An 18,219-nucleotide genomic window follows, 5' to 3' on the forward strand; every position below is an offset into this window, starting at 1 on the left:
TGGAGAGTTGTGCTGCAGATAAGGAGGGAGGTGTTAAAAGGATTTGTTAAAAATTTCTTCTATCAGCTCTAAAAACTTATTTTAAAATGTATCCCTTTATTTCTGTTAAAATAGATTGTTAACATCCTTGTAAGTCATGCAGATTTATAATCATAGCCATATAATAAAATATTTACTATATGGACAAATACAGAAAGATTTTCAACCATTGGTTTTTTTTTTTTTTTTTTTTTTTTTTTTTTTTTTTTTTTTTTTTTCAAATACTCTCTTTTGGATATTACAGATGACCATGGATGAAAAATATGTAAACAGCATTTGGGACCTTCTGAAAAATGCAATTCAAGAAATCCAGCGTAAGAATAACAGTGGTCTTAGTTTTGAGGAGCTCTATAGAAATGCATATACAATGGTTTTGCATAAACATGGAGAAAAGCTCTACACTGGACTAAGAGAAGTTGTTACCGAACATCTCATAAATAAGGTATCCAACTTTAAAGGACTGTTGCTAACTATTTTGAATCTAGAAGTATTATTTTTAAAGGTTCCAGGAAGCCTATAGAAATAATAATCAATTAGTAGCTATATTATAAAACCTCACTTAAAACTTACAATCAGCTAAACCAGAATTTTTGATAATTGAGAGAAGGTGAAGCTTGTGATCTTTGATAGATATAATCTCGGAAACAGACTTTTAATTTACATATGCTTGTTTATTAATATGTTAATTACAGATCATTATTTCTTTCTTTAAAATGCTTAATCAGCCCATTTTAGCTTTCTCTTCTTTCTCTATATATTTGAAAATAATAAGACTACATTGTTTAAAAAATATTGTCTAAGTCTTTTCACCAAATGAAATTAACTTTATATAAATTTTTAAAGATAAATTAGTGTTGGACTGTTAACATTATACAATGGTTCTTTGGTTCCAAAAAGATGTATTTGTTTTTTTAGAGCAAATGTTTTTATAAAGCAGACTCTTCCACTGAAAGTATGTCTTGCTTTAAGATTGTCAGAAAAGATGTAAAATACCACAGATAAATAAAAACTTCTCAAAGTTTTTGTGTGGTATTAAGGTATTTGTTTTTTAAACTTTATTTTGAAAAAAATGGAAAGTTGCATCAGTAGTACAATGATTTACCAGTTGTCAACATTTTGCCACATTTTAGCCAGTCTTTCTATTGGTACTTGTTATTACTGTTACTGGTATTATTATTATTGCTGGACAGTTAAGAGAATAAGTTTTAGATTCATTTACTCTTAAATACTTCGGAATGTTTCTCCTAAGAACAAGGAAATTCTCTCACTTAACCAAAGAACAATGTTCAAAATCAGGCAGTTTAACATTAATATAAAACTGTTATCTAATATGGTCCACATTCAAATTCACCAGTTGTCCTGTGTGGAGGTGATGTCATTTATAGCAGTTCGTTTTCGGATCCAGGATCTAATCCAGGATCACACACAATTCCTCAGCCTTCCTTTGTCTTTCAGCACATTGACATTTTTGAAGAGTATAGGTCAGTTGTTTTGTAGATTGTCCCTCAGTTTTTGGTTTGTCTGATTGTTTCCTCATGACTAGTTTCAGGTTATGCATTTTTGGCAGGAATAATACATAAGTGATGTTGTGTCCTCAGTGCATCACATCAGGAGGCACATGATGTCAGTTTATCCCATTATTGGTGATGTTAACTTTGATCACTTGGTGTCCGCCAGATTTCTCCACTGTGAAGGTACCTTTTTTCCCTTTGTAATTCATAAGTAATTTGTTCAGATATATTTTGAGACTGTATAAATATCCTGTTCCCCAAGAAACTTTCATGTGATGGTTTTAGCATCCATTGATGATTCTTGCATGAATCATTATTGCTACAATGGTTACAATATAGTCACTTTCTATTTCTACTCTTCCTTCTGTAATTCTTTTCTCTTAAATGGGATTACATGAGCAGGTAGCTAGTATCTCATGAAGCAAGGTGATTATGTTCTTCATGCATTCAGCAGTTTTTTGTTAAGTGCCTGCCATGTACAGCTTTCTAAGAAAATCTAGTAGATGCAAAGAGATATGATGCTGTCCCTTCCTAGGTTTGTTTTTGCTTTTATTCTGATGGAGAGATGATACACACATTTAGGTAACAGTGTGAGGCATTATATAATTCAATGGCGAATGAGTTGTATGGGCAATAAATGGCTTAGGAATTCAAATGAGGGAGAGATTACCCTGGGCTGTAAGATTTCATGGGAAAGGATGAAATTGAACCAAGCCATGAAAAATTTGGGATATAAGTGAACAATGTGGAAGGTGTTCCAGGATGGCAGAGGTCACACGATTATACAGAAATAAACTTGGATGATAAGTAGAGTTTGACTGAGGTGTATAATAATTTATGGGGATTAGTGGGGTATAGTGTTGCAAAGTTGGTTTGGGCACAGATTGGAGAACTTCAATGCCAAGCTAAGGAATTTGGACTTTACAGTGGAGGTTTATTGGAGGTTTTTAAGTGGATGATAATGTGACAAAATATTTTAAGAAGATTAAGATGAGAATGATATAAATATAGGAAGGGGGGGATGTGTGCTATAAACAGAAGACCTTGAAAAATCTACGTTAAGGTGATAGGCTAGAAATCAGTGGATGATGTCAGAAATTCTGAAGACCAGGTAGAATTTGGTTACTGGGAGAATTATGGTGCCACCAATAGAATTATTGTGAACTTATAGTGGAAAACTTATTTGGAATGCGTAGAGGAGATGACAGATTCTGTTTTAGGTTATATTGGAAATTTTTATAGTTAGAAAGCACCTTAAAAATCATTTTACGTGTGATAAAATTTGAGTGTGAGATTGTAATAAGATGTCCAAGTAAAAATATGATGTGTTTGGAGATATACAGGTTCAGAGCTTGGGCAGGAACTCAAAACTGGAGATCAAGATCTGACATTTGGTAGCATGTACTGAGGAATATGTGTTGGGGTGCAGAAAATGAAAATCCCAGAGCCAAGGGATGTCATCTTCAAAAGCAAACTGTGGTAAATAGGTGTGGGAAATGAAGACTAATTTAAGAAACTTGACATCAAAAGAAGGAAGAAAAGTAGAGTGGGGGAGTTTTGCCTAAAGCGGTTGAAGAGGAGAAGATTGGAGCAACTGAATTTTTGGGTATGGAGAGAGTGTGGAATTGAACAGTGGAGAAGTGAAGGTAGAAGAGGGGCATGTCCTCATTTGCCAGAGGTTCTATAGGGTATGATAATAATATGCCCAGCTAACTCTTATTTAGCATTTACTGTGTGCTAGGTCCACTTCTAGTGCTTTTAGATGTATTCACTTACGTAATGGTCACAACCCAATGAGCCAGATACTACTGTTATCTCTATTTAAAAGTGAAGAAACGGAGGGCACAGAATTGGTGATTTGTCCAGATGCGTGTAGCTAGTAAGTGGCCTAGCTGGAACAGTATTGAAGTAGTGCGGCTTCAGGCCGAGTCCTTAACTTTTCTATAAATCTGCTCCTGAGGCATAATGAACGGATCAAGATGCAGTAAATATATGCTGAAATTGAGGGTGCATGTGGGGTTTTAGGAAAATCGGTTCAGTTTTTGTAAAGCTGTAGTCCTTTAAACTTTAGTTCTTGGTTTATTTATAATTAAAATGAAGGAATTGGCAGTAATATCTTTGAGATGCTTTAGTTCTAAGACTATCATGAATCTAATAATTAAGCAGTGCAAGTTCTGAAAATGAGATGAAGAGACTTGGAGTAGCTCCTGTGGGGAATATACTAAGGAACTGGCAAGTGAGGAAAGAGATAGCTCAGTAGGAGTTGTCCTGAATGTGTGATCTATCGTGTGTGTTTTTTTTTTTAAGCAGTGCTTTGCAGCTTGGGCACAGATGCAGAAAAAACATTTGTAGTTATTTGGTTTGGTTGAGAATCGGCTCTTTCAAAAAGTGAAGAGTGGAGGGGAAGCCAGAGTGTGAGGTCAGTGTTGATGTGATTGATATTTGGACTCTGAAACATGGTTAGGTAGAAATTGAAGTCATGTGAACGATAACTCCATGGTAACTGTAAGAGCTTCAGCATATTGTTAAGTCTCTTAAAGTGGTCCCATATCTAAGATTAACTATCATTTCAAAATATAAGCATTTCCCTATAATATATTCCAGAGAACATGTATTCAAGTTGATTATGCTAAAGAATTACAAAATGTATATGCTCAACTTTTATTTCTCTTACAGATGTTAATGATATATCAACAGCATCTGAAAATATTCTTTCATTTTTTTTTCTTTCACAAATACTCATTTGACCACCTTAAGCTAGTCAGTTTCTGACTAGGGGATGTACCATTGTCAGCATATCTAATGATTGATTTCTTTATTTAAATTGAGTTAAGTTTTTGAACCTCTGCTAGTATCTATGCTTTCATTTTTGTGTTTTCCATTGATCTTTTTTCACTTTTACTCTTATAAGACACTTTAAAAAGTCATACAAATACGGTACTGTCTGAAGGGGACACTGTTAAAGGAAGTCTGTTAACTGACAGGGCCATGATACAGTAGACCAAAATGTTTGTCCCCTGATGTCGGAAGTCTCCATTTGTTTACTAGATGGGACTTAGGGATGTTTTTGATCTCATGTGCAGAAATATAGTTTGCATGGAAATCAGTATTGCCTGTCTCTACATTGCACCTTCTAACTGGAAGGTAAGAGAGTGGTTTAGGGTTCTGTGGTATCAAAGTAGCTGTCTCAGTCTCACAGAATGTATCCCTTTTTATGGTTCTGAAAGCATTCCTATGTGGTCCACTCCTCATTTTTTTGTTTACTATGCTTTTAGCAGTTAGCTGAACTGCCTAAGTAATAATAATATATTTTTTAAAGCAAAGTTATTTTTGACTGACGTGAACCTTTTAGTGCTATGGTATAGACAGCCAGGACCTATCTTTTCACATTGAAGAATTCAGAGGAAATACAAGTTTTTCATGGAATCAGAGTTCGTTGGTACTCCGATTTCAAGATGAGAATAGTGAACATTTTGAGGAACATTTTTGGTAAAGCAGAGTGGTATAAACCTACAAGAGGGCAGCTGATGGGAGGATAGTTCTTTGCAATGAAAGTAGCTGATAATGGGCTTTGGAAATAAGTTTACAGAATTGAAGCAGGCATAGAAAAGCTAAATGCTGTTTCTCTTTCTTAGTAGTATATTCTTCCTATCTCTAGAAGAATGTTTCCCCAAGAAACTGAGACCCAAAGGAATTCAGTAAATTTCTCAAGACCACAAAGCAAAACTTAGGGTGTGATGTGGCCTTTGTGCCTTGTCATTAAAAAAAAATTCTTGTCTTATTTAGTAAATATGAAGACATTTCAAAATTCGCAGGGATTATTTTCTTCTAAGTAAAATACCTTTAAAAGTATGGTTATGTTGGAGAAGAAAAGTTCTGCTACTTTCCAGTTAAGGATTTTTAAATTACAGGTCATTTTGTCAGAGCCTCAAAAGTATCCCTATAAGATTTATCATCACAGAATTTAACATTCAAAAGTATTTATTATTTGCTAGGCTGTGGCTCGGGTGTAAGAAATATATTGGTAAATGGGTTGCATCTGATCCCTGCATTCATGGAACAGATAAACAAGTAAACAAGTGTTTAGTTATAAAAAGTAATGAAGAAAACAGGGTACAGTGATAGGGAAAAATGATGAGAGCAACTACCTAGGCCAGGGTAGGGTTGTTTGAGAAAGTGGTGGTGTTTAAACTGGGACTTGAAGGATGAGAAGGTGCTCATGAGAAAAGTGGGTTGAAGAGCATTGTAGGCAAAAGGGAATGGTTATGGAACATTTTTTCTATAAGGTGCCAGATAGCCAATATTTCCAGATTTCTGAGCCATATGTTCTCGGTCGCAGCTCCTCAACCCCTCTGTTGTAGCACGAGAGCGACAATAGACTACACACAATGAACAGGCACAGCTGTATTTCGATACAGCTTTATTTTTAAAAGACAGAAGGACTTCCTTTGCCAATACCTGGACTAGAGAAATTTGAAGCAGGGGGGCATGTCGTGAACAGGGAATTAAGAGTTGGTGGGGAAGAATGGAACAAGATGAGTTTGGAGAGAAAAGCAGAAGCTGCATCATGCCAGGCCTTGAAGCCATGCTGTAAGGGGGTCATACTTATTATATGTACTGTAGGTAGCCATTCAAGATTTTAAGCAAGACAGTGATATGATCTGATGTAGATTTTAAAAATATTACTCTGGTCGCTATGTGGTGAATAAGCTACAGGGCCCAAGAGTTGAAGTGGGGGCAATAGGATAGGATAATCCAATAATTCAGATGAATGATAGTGGCGATTTATAACAGTCTAGTGATACTGGGGATAGAGAGAAGTTTTCAGATTCAAGATTTATTTTGGATGTAGAAAGCTTGTTAACTGTGGTTAGGTTGATTGTATGGAATGAGGAAGAGGGAAGAATCCAAGGTGACTTCTAGGATTTTGGCTTTTGAACAACTAGAAGTTTCCATTTTTTGGTATAGATTTGGGGTAGAAAAAGAAACTCCATTTGGCAGGTTAATTTTAAGATGCCAATGAAATGAGATATGTAAATCTAGTTCTCTTGAGAAGTTTGGACTGGAAGTGTAAATTTGGGAATTGTGAGCATATAGATGATACTTAAAGCCCTGGAAGTAAATGAAATCACACAGGAAAAAGAAAGAAGAGGGCCCTAGGTTGAACCCTGAGGAACTTAAACATTTCAGGTAGATTGAGGATTCCAGTGGAGACAGAAAAATGGCCAGAGTTAGTGGTACTTTAAGACTCAGCTCTAACCTTAAATTATAAAATAATTTAATTTTGACCTTTATTTAGCAGGGTTGTGGTTTTCACAGTGTGTGCGTACGTGCGTGTGTGCGTGCGCGTGTGTGAGTGTGTGAAAAGACAATTTTAAATTCAAAAATAGTGCTAATCAGGGACTTCGCTGGCAGTCTGGTGCTTAAGACTTCGTCTTCCAGTGCAGGGTTGAGGGTTCGATCCCTGGTTGGGGAGCTAAGCTCTCACATACCTCGTGGCCGAAACCCAAAAAAACATAAAACAGAAGCAGTATTGTAACAAATTCAATAAAGACTTTAAAAATGGTCCACATAAAAAAAAAAAAGAATCTTCAAAAATAGTGCTGATCAGTTCTATTACTTGAGGGCAGGGTTAGCTTAGGGTGGAGCCATATTTTTTTGTTTTTTTTTTCCCCCCAGCTTTATTGAGATATAACTGACCAAATGGTCAGATATTTAAAGTGTTTTGTTTGTTTTTTTGGAGTCATTTCCTTTTAGAAGATTCCTATTTGGGATTCAAACTTAATAGAAGTTCTCTAAGCTCATAGTAAAGTAATGGAGGACTTGTCTTTTTTTTTCTACACACTGCTAAGTACTCCATAATAATAAGAAATAATAATATCAGTAGAAGTAATAATAGGAGTTTAATGATAAAGAAGTTAGAAGTAGATGCAGTGGAAGAAGTACCGGATAGAAAGTAGGGAAAGTTAGGCTTTAGGCCTGATTCTACCACTAACAATCTTGAACAAACTACTAGATTTTTCTGGACTTAGTTTATTAATGTATAAAAGGAGATTGGGATTGGTTTTGTTAGCCTCAATGGGCATTAAAATTATATAATGACTAAGACTTAGGAAAATCATGGTTTTTGCAGTTTACCATTGTCCTTTCATGTGCCATAATATGTGTTTAGAAGTTTTTTCATTTTTAATTGTTTCTTAAAGTCAGGGGAGAAACTTTCTTTGGTTTTAATGTGGCAAGAACTTTATTTTCCCAATTTTGTGATGATTAACAGGTTTCTTAGATTTGACTGGTGCTTAATTTCCCCTTTTCTTTCAAATTATTAGTCTATAGTAATAACTAAATAATGTGGAGTCTCGTAAGTGAGCTTATAAAAGCTAATTCCTGTACTTTGAAAGTTTGTTCTCTTAGAAAAATAGCTGGACAAAAAAGATGTTGACTTCTTAACTCTAGTAGAAACAGTTTATTATTGCTAGAAAGAATATTTATTCCAGTGGTTTTCAAAGTCTTTCTTTCCATCTTGTTCTTCAAATAACAGCTTACTTTGAATGTGAGGAAGGCAGAATAAGAGGAGCTTCATCCTCCTCGCTTTACATTCATTCAGAAAACTGCCTATTGAGGACCTGTTCCGTGCCAGGCACTAGGCTAATAAGCATTTGTGTTATATCAAAGATCCCTGTCTTTCTGGAACTTATATTACAGACTTACATACTTGAATCTGTGCCTTGTAATCCTGATCAGTTCTCAGCACTTTGCTTTCCAGGTAGGAAAAATGAAGCCTTGAAGGGGAATTTCAATTTTTAAGTGACTTTCTTGTTGAGTATTTTTTTGTAAAGTCTCCTTGTAGAATAACATCCTACCATTTGTATTTTGTATGTAGGGTCACATTTGCTGAAAATGATGTTTCTATGTAAACTACTTGTTCAGTATATTAATTTTTCTCCCCATTTTTAGAGGGAGAATGGGAAGAACCAGAGTTTTAAGTATTATGTTTATTCATAGTTATATTTAGATGTTTATGTAGTAGTACTAATTGCCTGAGGGAATGAAGTTGGTAATTTTATGGTAAGCTCTGGACTATTTTGTAGGCCAGTTATTTAAACAGATTTAGCTTTTTATAATAAAGCTTTTTTAGTGCTTTTCCTTTATTTCTAGGCAAATGTCAGTGAATGTAGAGACTTTTAAAATGGCATTTATGTACAACACAACATAAATACAGTGATTGCAGTTAATTACGAAGGACATTGATAGAAACACTAAGGACTAAGATTTTCATTAGCAAAGACAGATTCACTTTAGAGGCCCACAGATACTGAGTCTCTCCTGTGTTTTATCCACCAAAATATAATTTAAGACACCATGCCTATCAGCAAGAAACCTCCCAATTTTAGTGAGGGAATCAGATTTGAAGGGGAATTACTTTGCCTGCAGAATTCAGGACAAAGTAGAAAGAGGAGGTCACTTGATGAGCCTTAAAGGATTATGAAAGATTCATCATGTAAACAAAGGCAAAAGATAGTCTCAGTAGGGAAAATGACATGAGTAAGAAAGGCAGCTAGGTGTGAGCATTGTCTGGTGGACCAGTATAAGTGTAAATGGAACACAAAGGACTTCACATGTATTTGTAGGAAACGAGAATAGTAAAGTTAGTTGGACTAACATTGTAGGGCATTAGGCTTTTATTCTGTGGGTGGTAGGAGCTGTTGGGTTTTAATTTTAAAAAATAGACGGATTGAAACGGAAAAGATGGAGTAAAAGGTTTAGTAGGAGTGCCATTTTCAGTGCTTCTTTGCTACTTATCTTTCATTCTCCTGCCATCTTGTCTTGTCCTTTTTCCTAATTTAAAGTTGTTGGAAGAAACTAAGAACCTATTACATTGAATATTGGAGCAGCTTAGGGTGATGACAGGAGTCAGAAAGAAGACGAAGGCTCTCGGCTAGGTATACAAACCCTTAAGAAATATGATTTGGAAGAGTGACTTGAATATAAATAGGATAATCACAAAAGAGAAAGATTATTAGGGATAAGGTGAGGAAAAAGGGCTGTTAGAGAGTCAGAAAGATACCAGTCATAGAATATGAGGGGCATAGGAAATTGAGTAGTTTCTACTTTGAAAAGATTGAAAGAGAAATGATGTTGGGGAAGAGCCGAGTTTAGAGTGTTATTTAGCAAGTTCACCCATGTTAAATACCAGCTATTCCCACTTAAATTGTGGAATAGACAGTAAGCACTGTGAGGGCAGGTACTGCTCTCTATTGTAGTTTCTAGTGATGTTCTTTTAATATTTGTTAAGCTAAGACCTGTTTCATTCATTTTTTGTGTCTCCTGCTCTTCATATTTGCTCTCCGTAATTGTCTATTGAAATGAATCTCTAAGAATAATACTAACAGTCAAATGGAAACCATCATGGTTTGTATCCATGAACTGCCGAGATCTGTTTTGTCTTCTGTATGTGGGGTAATACTTCTACCTACCCAAGTTAATTACTCCTGAATCTAACCACTTTAAGCAGAGTGTGTTTCACCATTTAAAAGCACAGTGTAGTTTTGGGGCTGTATACCTCTGATTTCTTGAGGCTGGAGTCTGTCGGTCTGCTGGGAACCAGATTGTGTGATCTTGTGGAACTGTGTTTTTTTCCTCCATGGTATTCAGGAGAACAAAAAGACTAGTTGCCATATTGCTGTGCTTTGTATATATTTTACTGTTTATTATGTCAGTGTCCCTGTTGTTCAGAGTTTAACTATGGTATTAATGCTATAATGTACTTGATGCTTTTAATGTATATCTTATTGTCTTAACCATTGGGAATGAAGTACTTTACAAATGATAATCATATTGTCCTTCTGTGGTACACTGCTTTTTTATTTCTGTTTTCCTTTCCAACCATTAGGTAAAAAGCTACCATTTTTCATGATACTACTTTGTCCTTAAATCCCGATTTTCCAAGTTGTGTTACTTTTTTAAGAAGTTCAAAAGAATATTTGAACTAAGAATGTATTTTTTGAAATCCCAAATTTGGATTTTTAAATTTTCTTTAACATGTAGCAGATTTTCTTTATGAAACTATGAAAATCCATTGTTCTAATTGCCATCATGTGCCCCTGCTTTGGACCTCACAACTTCTTTAGTACTATTCATTGGATTTCGCTTTGTATTGAGGCCATATGAATGCTAATATTAGGCTCCTGTTTCCTACCCTCCTGTATTTATAGAGGTTGTAAAGTGACCGCATTTTGTATTCCCCATGGTGCCTAGCACCCTGCTTCACCTTTTGGAAGTAATCATTAAATATTTGAATTGTCGGTTCAGGGAAAGATGTTTATGTATCCTTTTGAATTAAGAGCTTCGTTTTGGACACTTTGTGAAATTCTTAAACTTACGTCACTAACTACGTATACATTAGTAAACTTATTTATAGAAGAATCTTCTGACAGCAGTCAAGAAAAACGTTTTCCCTGTAGTGGCTATCTTTAGTTTTGTTAATGATACTGGTATGATTCCTTTGATCAAGGTGGCCACCTTTATTCTAAAAATTAGTGAAAATAATGAAAACAGTACTGTCAATGTAGAAAATATCAAGAGGGCAGTGAATTTTATTCCATTCAGGAATCTCTTGTCATTAGTGAATTCTTAGAAAGTTTAAAATATCTACAAAAGTTAAGGTTAGCTCTCCTCACCTTTAGTAGGAGTTTGCTTTGAAATACAAAAATCTTAAGGTTGTTATATGTATTACGAGATAGCAACATCTATTCACCAAACTTAATGGAGGTTGGCTCCATTACGAACTTCTCAAAGTATGAAGTAAAAGAATTCCTTCTAGTTGTGGAGAAATTTCTGTTCTTTAGAGGAAGGAAAGCAAGAATCAAGTGGAAATTGAGAGTTTAGAAAATACTGTATAAAATATGTGAATATATAGGTATACGTGTTTTATTTATGTTGCTTGTTTCAGAAAATTTAAGGCACTTATGAATTTTCTGAGTATCTCGTTAAAATGCAGATTATGATTCAGTGGGTCCAGCTCACCAGTGATGATGATGATGATATTGACCATGATTCTGCTCTGTGCATACCACACTCTGAGTAGCAAGATTCAAATACGTATATGTGTAATTTTAAGAATATGTAATACAAGTAATATAATAGAAGCAAATGCTTATATAGCATTTACTGTGCGCTAGGCACTGTTCTAAGTATTTTGTGTATACTAATTTTATCCACACAACAGCTCCTTGAAGTAGGTGCTATTTCTGTTTTTATAAAAACTGGTACATAAAGAAATTAAGTAAGTTGCTCAGGGTCACACATCTACTAAATGTGTGTCTGTGATTTGAATCAGGCAGATGGGCTTTTTAGCATCTGTATTCCTGTGCTGCCACTGTTCACCATGTAATCTTTTAAATCAAGAATTCTCGGCATAACGGGAAGAGCCGTGGAGCTTCTTTCAAAGGATGTGTCGCATTAGGAGACATATCGTCTACACTCCATGGCTTGGCTTCCATTGAGATTTACTTATACAGTAAGCCACTTTTATTGATAGGTTTATGTCACATCACTTTGGTGTGATGAAGTGAAAAATATTTTGAGATCTTCAGGAATTATTGTTTAATGGCATTTCTAGGAAAAACAGGGTTTATATAACTGGTAAATTTGTAAAGTGACAAGCCCCCAGATCACATATGCAGGGCTCTGAAAAATTCAGATGTTGTGAGAACTTATATGCTATTTTTGATCATGGTAAATGTTGCATATTTATGTAAATACTCTGGTTTCATCAGGTGCGACAAGCAGTATGTTTTAGAATTTAGAGCCAAGAACGATACTTAGCAAGTATCCAGTGGCTGTCTCAGTTACAGGCACAACTTGTTGTGTTTAGCTTTACTGCACTTAGCAGATAACTTCATCTTTTTTTTTTTCCCCACAAATTGAAGGTTTGTGGTAACCCCCTGTTGAGCAAGTAGGTCAGGCACCACTTTTTCAACAGCGTTTGCTCACTTCATGTGTCTGTCACATTTTGGTAATTCTTGCAGTATTTCAAACTTTTTCATTATTATTATATTTGTTACGGTGATCTGTGATCATCTTTGATGTTGCTGTTATAGTTTTGGGGTGGGAGGCACAAACTGTGCCCAAATAATATGGCGAACTTAATTAATAAATGTGTGTGTTCTGACTGCTCCACTGACCAGCTGCTCCCCTGTCTCTTTCCCTCTCCTTGGGCCTCTATTCCCTGAGACGTAACAATATTGAAATTAGGCAAATTAATAACCCTAATAATGGCCTCAAGTATTCAAGTGAAAGGAAGAATGGCACGTCTCACTTTAAATCAAAAGCTAGAAGTGATTAAGCTTTAGTGATGAAGGCATGTTGAAAGTTGAAATAGGCTGAAAGCTAGGCCTCTTGTACCAGACAGCCAAGTTGTAGATGCAAAGGAAAAGTTCTTGAAGGAAATTAAAAGTTCTTCTCCAGTGAACACACGAATGATAAGAAAGTGAAATAGCCTTATTGCTGATACGGAGAATGTTTGAGTGGTCTGGATCGAAGATCACACCAGGAACAATAGTATTCCTCTAAACCAAAGCCTAATCCTGAGCGAGGCTCTAACTCTCTTCAGTTCTGTGAAGGCTGCGAGAGGTGAGGAAGCTGCAGAAGAAAAGTTGAAGGCCAGCAGAGGTGGGTTTGGAGGTTTACGGAAGGGAGCTGTCTCCGTAACATACAAGTGCAAGGTGAAGCAGCAAGTGCTGATGTACAGACTATCAAGTAATCCAGAAGATTTTCAGTGTAGACAAAACAGCTTCTATTTGAAGAACATGTCATCTAGGACTTCCATAGCTAGAGAGGAGAAGTCAGTGCCTATCTTCAAAGTTTCAAAGGACAGGCTGACTCTTGTTAGGGGTTAATGCAGCTGGTGACTTTAAGTTGAAGCCAGCACTCATTTACCATTCTGAAAACCCTAAGCCCCTTAAGAACTATGCTAAATCTACTCTGCCTGTGCTGTATAAATGGAACAACACAGCTTCGATGTCAGCATGTCTGTTTACAGCATGGTTTACTGAATATTTTAAACCCACTGTTGAGACCTACTGCTCAGAAAAGAAAGATTCCTTTCAAAGTATTATTGTTCTTTGACAGTGCACCTGGTCACCCAAGAGCTCTGATGGTGATCTATAGACGATTAATGTTGTTTTCATGCCTGCTAACACAACATCCATTCTACAGTCCATGGATCCAAGGAGTAATTTCAACTTTCAAGTCTGTTTATTTAAGAAACATTTCATAAGGCTATAGCTGTCATGGATAGTGATTTTTCTGATGGATCTGGGCAAAGTCAAATGAAAACCTCCTGCAAAGGATTCACCATTCTAGATGTCATTAAGAGCATTCATGATTTGTGGAAAGAAGTCAAAATATCAATACTAACAGGACTTTGGAAGAAGTTGATTCCAGCCCTCACGGATGACTTTGAGGGGCTCAAAGGGTGGAAGAGGTAACTTCAGATGTGGTGGAAGTTGCAGAAGAGCTAAAATTAGAAGTGGAACCTGAAAAGTGGTTTCTTAAGATGGAATGTACTCCTGGTAAAGATGCTGTGAAGGTTGTTAATGTGACAACAAAGGATTTAGACTATTACATAAACTTAGTTGATAAAGTAGTAGCAGGGTTTGAAAGGACTGACTCCACTTTTTTTTTTTTTTTTTTTTTTTTTTTTTTGGCGGTACGCGGGCCTCTCACTGTTGTGGCCTCTCCCACTGCGGAGCACAGGCTCTGGACGCGCAGGCTCAGCGGCCATGGCTCACGGGCCCAGCCGCTCCGCGGCATGTGGGATCTTCCCGGACCGGGGCACGAACCCGTGTCCCCTGCATCGGCAGGCGGACTCTCAACCACTGCGCCACCAGGGAAGCCCCTGACTCCACTTTTGAAAGAAGTTCTACTGTTGGTAAAATGCTGTGAAACAGCATTGCATGCTACAGAGAAATCATTCTTGAAACAAGGAAGAGTCGATTGATGCAGCAACTTCATTGTCATCTTATTTGAAGAAATTGCCACGGCCGCCCCCGCCAGCCTTCAGCAAAACCACCACCCTGATCAGTCAGCAGCTGTCAATACCAAGGCGAGATCTTCCACCAGCAAAAGATTATGACTCCCTGAAGGCTCAGGCGATGGTTAGCATTTCTTAGCAACAAAGTGTTTTTAAATTAAGACATGCACATTACTTATTTAGACATTTATTTAGTCTACTGCATACTTAATAGACTAGTGTATAATGTAAACATAACTTTATATGCACTAGGAAACCAAAAAATTCATGTGACTTGCTTTATTGTGATATTCACGTTATTGCAGTGGTTTGGAACCAAACCCACAACATCTTCGAGGTGTGCCTGTATTTTTAAAATAGTGGAAAACCCCACTTTTAAAATCACACAAAACCAATATAAATCATATTTAATCAGGGGAAACAGTGCCCACCCTGGAGTGGTACTGAGACATCTTAGTGGAGCATTGTATGAGTGCCATTGATCTAATCAACCCCAGCCATATTACAGGGAAAAGGAGCTGCAGACTGTATAGGTCAAAGTCAAAAGTCCTAATTAGTAACTGCCCTTGGTAACTGTCTGCAAATACTAATTTTTTTTTAACATCTTTATTGGAGTATAATTGCTTTACAATGGTGTGTTAGTTTCTGCTTTATAACAAAGTGAAATCAGCTATACATATTCGTATATCCCCATATCTCCTCCCTCTTGTGTCTCCCTCCCACCCTCTCTATCCCACCCCTCTAGGTGGTCACAAAGCACCGAGCTGGTCTCCCTGTGCTATGCGGCTGCTTCCTACTAGCTATCTATTTTACATTTGGTAGTGTGTATATGTCCATGCCACTCTCTCACTTCGTCCCAGCTTACCCTTCCCCCTCCCGTGTCCTCAAGTCCATTTGCAAATAGTAATTTGATTGTTTTAGCTCCTGAGTGAACATTACAATACTACAGATTTCTAAGCGGTTGCACCTATTAACATTATATCAGTAGTATCTCTGTGATACTTTGAAATGTTCTTTTTTTTAGCATGTGTGCTAGATTATGCACCATTTTATGTTTTTAATACATGGTATATATATTTCAGTGCAAAATAATGCTAAATACAAATATCTGTATTTACAGAGATTTATCTGTGTTGGAATGAAGTATTGTCCTGAGTTTTAAGACTTTCTAAGAAGGAAGTCCTTTTCAGTAGTCCATATCATCATTAATTATATGGCTCAGTTCTGGTTTCAGTAAACTTTAGAATTAAAATCTTTATAATTAGTTTTAGCTGATAAATTTCTTTGTGTTACCTAGATATTAGGATTGGCTTGCTGGGACTTTGCCCCAGGCATTTAAATTTAGGTGAAAAAATTTTAATTAATGATTAAAAATAAATGTGTGTATGTTAGAGGGTGGGGGGATACTGTGTAGATTATTAATATCCTTCAACTCTCCATCCAGCCAAGAGCTGCTGCCCCAAGGTCAGCCTCCTTGTCAATCCTTGTAGCTCCCAGTCATGCTCATGCCTGCTGGCCTTCCTGTCATCCCCTTTTCCATCCTTCTCCCCCTCCCTTTGCCAGTAATTTGATTGATTTGAGGATGTATTTCTTGCAACTTGGATGTTAATTTATCAGTGAACAGGTGTTATTATTGATACAACATTGAAAAATAAAAGTGGGTTTTTTTTTTGATTTAGTAATCTCCTTTAATCTTTGCTAAGTGTGTAATAAAAAGGACAGGGAAAGCTCTATTCACAGAAATGGAGGATGTAGTATGTCAATTTGAACTATAGCAGAGGCCTTTGTAACGTTGGTATACTCAAAATAATTAACAATTCTTCATTGTTTGGCATTCAAGTTGCTTTTATGAATAAAGATTGTGACATCATAGCTTACATTTATAATATGATAATAAAACAGGACCCAATTTTGAGAATCATAATTACTGCAAGTTTTAAAAAGTCAATATGCAATAAAATTAGCCTTTTATTTTCATGTACAGTTCTGTGAATTTTAGCCCATTTATAGATTTATGTAACTGCTATCACAGTCAATATAGAACATCCTTCACCCCAGAAAATTTGTTTTCCCTTTATAGTGACATCCTTCTCCCACCCCTAATACCTGGCAATCACTGATCTCTTCTGTCACTATAGTTTTGTTTTCTCAAGAATGTCCTATAAGTGGAATCATACAGTTTGTAGCCTTTGAGACTAACTTCTTTCATTCACATAATTATTTTGCAATTGAGCCAATCTGTTGTATATATCAATAGTTTGTTCCTTGTTATTGCTGAGTGATATTCTGCTATATAAATGTATCAGTTTGCTTATCCATTTACCTGTTTACTTGTTGCAAGACATTTGGGTTGTGTACAGTTTCTTCTGATTGTGAATAGAGTTAACTATGAACATTTGTGTACAGCTTTTTGTGTGAATATAAGTTTTCATTTCTCTAGGACAGATTCCTAGGAGTGGGATTGCTGGGTCACGTGTAAGTGTATGTTTTACTTCATAACATACTACCAAACTGTTTTCTGGTAGGGCTGTACCATTTTGCATTCCCACCAGCAATGTATGAGAGTTCTAGCTGCTCAGAATCTTTGTCAGCACTTGGTATTGTCAGTATATTTTATTTTAGCCATTCTAATGGGTGTGTGTAGTGGTGTCTCATCACGGTTTTAATTTGCATTTCCTTAATGGCTGATGTTGGTGAACATCTTTTCATGTGTAGAATTGTCTGTTCGAGTCTTTTGCCCATTTTAAAATTCTGTTGTTTGCTTTCTTTACTGAGTTGTGAGAGGTTTTTGTTTGTTTGTTTGTTTTTATTCTGGGTACAAGTCATTTAATATTTTCTCCCAGTCTTTAGTTTGTCTTTTTATTGTTTTAACAGTACCTGCAGAACAAAAGCTTTTAATTTTGATGGAGTCCAGCTTACCATTTTTTTCTTTTGTAGCTCATGCTTTTGGTGTTAGGTTGGAAATTGCTTAAATCTCAGATGACATTGTATTTTTCTTACATTTCATTCTGCTATACCCTTTTTCTTTATTACAGTGCTTTGGAAATGAAATGATATAGCTAGAAACTTTTCTCCTAAAGTAAAGTTTAATGTTGAATGTTAATGGATGGCTTAAAAATATCAGGACTCAGAACCACATCAGTATGATTATTATTATAACTATATAAAAACATATTCATAGAGGAAATTCTGCAAAGGGAAGGAACAGAAATGGCTAGTGTGGCTCTTTTAAGTCAGTGGTTTCCTAATCCTGGCTATTGTATCAGAATCATTGGGGTAGCTTTAAAAAGAAAGATACCCAGATTCTCTTTCTTTTGATCAGTGTTTTTTAGATCAGTAAATTGGTGGGGCCCCCCAATTTTTTTTAATAGACTTTATTTTTAGAGCAGTTTTTGATTCACAGCAAAATTGAGCAGAAGGTACAGAGACTTCCTATATGCCCCCTGACACATGTACAGCCTCCCCTACTATAAGCATCCCATACCAGAGTGGCACATTTGTTAGAATAATGAACCTACACTGACATACCATTATCACCCAAAGTCCATAGTTTACATTAGAGGGTCATTCTTTCTTTCTTTTTTTTTTTTTTTTTTTTTTTGGGGGTTTGGGGGCCCTCCTTCTGGCCCCCCCCCC

At 36.2% G+C, this 18,219-nt stretch overlaps 1 protein-coding gene across 2 annotated transcripts in view; it reads left to right on the top strand.

Annotated features, from left to right (window-relative positions):
• Window positions 1–283: 283 nt before the first annotated feature.
• CUL3 (cullin 3) overlaps window positions 284–18,219 on the top strand; it is a 74,026-nt gene continuing 56,090 nt past the window's right edge. Inside the window, exon 1 of one of the 2 annotated variants that reach the window (XM_024763189.1) lies at window positions 284–481. In XM_024763189.1, coding sequence (XP_024618957.1) covers window positions 284–481 — 198 coding nt within the window. Of the gene's footprint in view, window positions 482–1,670; window positions 1,734–18,219 lie in introns of those variants that run through there. The other variant, XM_024763190.1, reaches the window with a different exon arrangement.

Source organism: Neophocaena asiaeorientalis, unplaced genomic scaffold (assembly GCF_003031525.2).
Source record: "Neophocaena asiaeorientalis asiaeorientalis breed wild unplaced genomic scaffold, Neophocaena_asiaeorientalis_V1.1 scaffold86, whole genome shotgun sequence".
Lineage (NCBI taxonomy): Eukaryota > Metazoa > Chordata > Mammalia > Artiodactyla > Phocoenidae > Neophocaena > Neophocaena asiaeorientalis.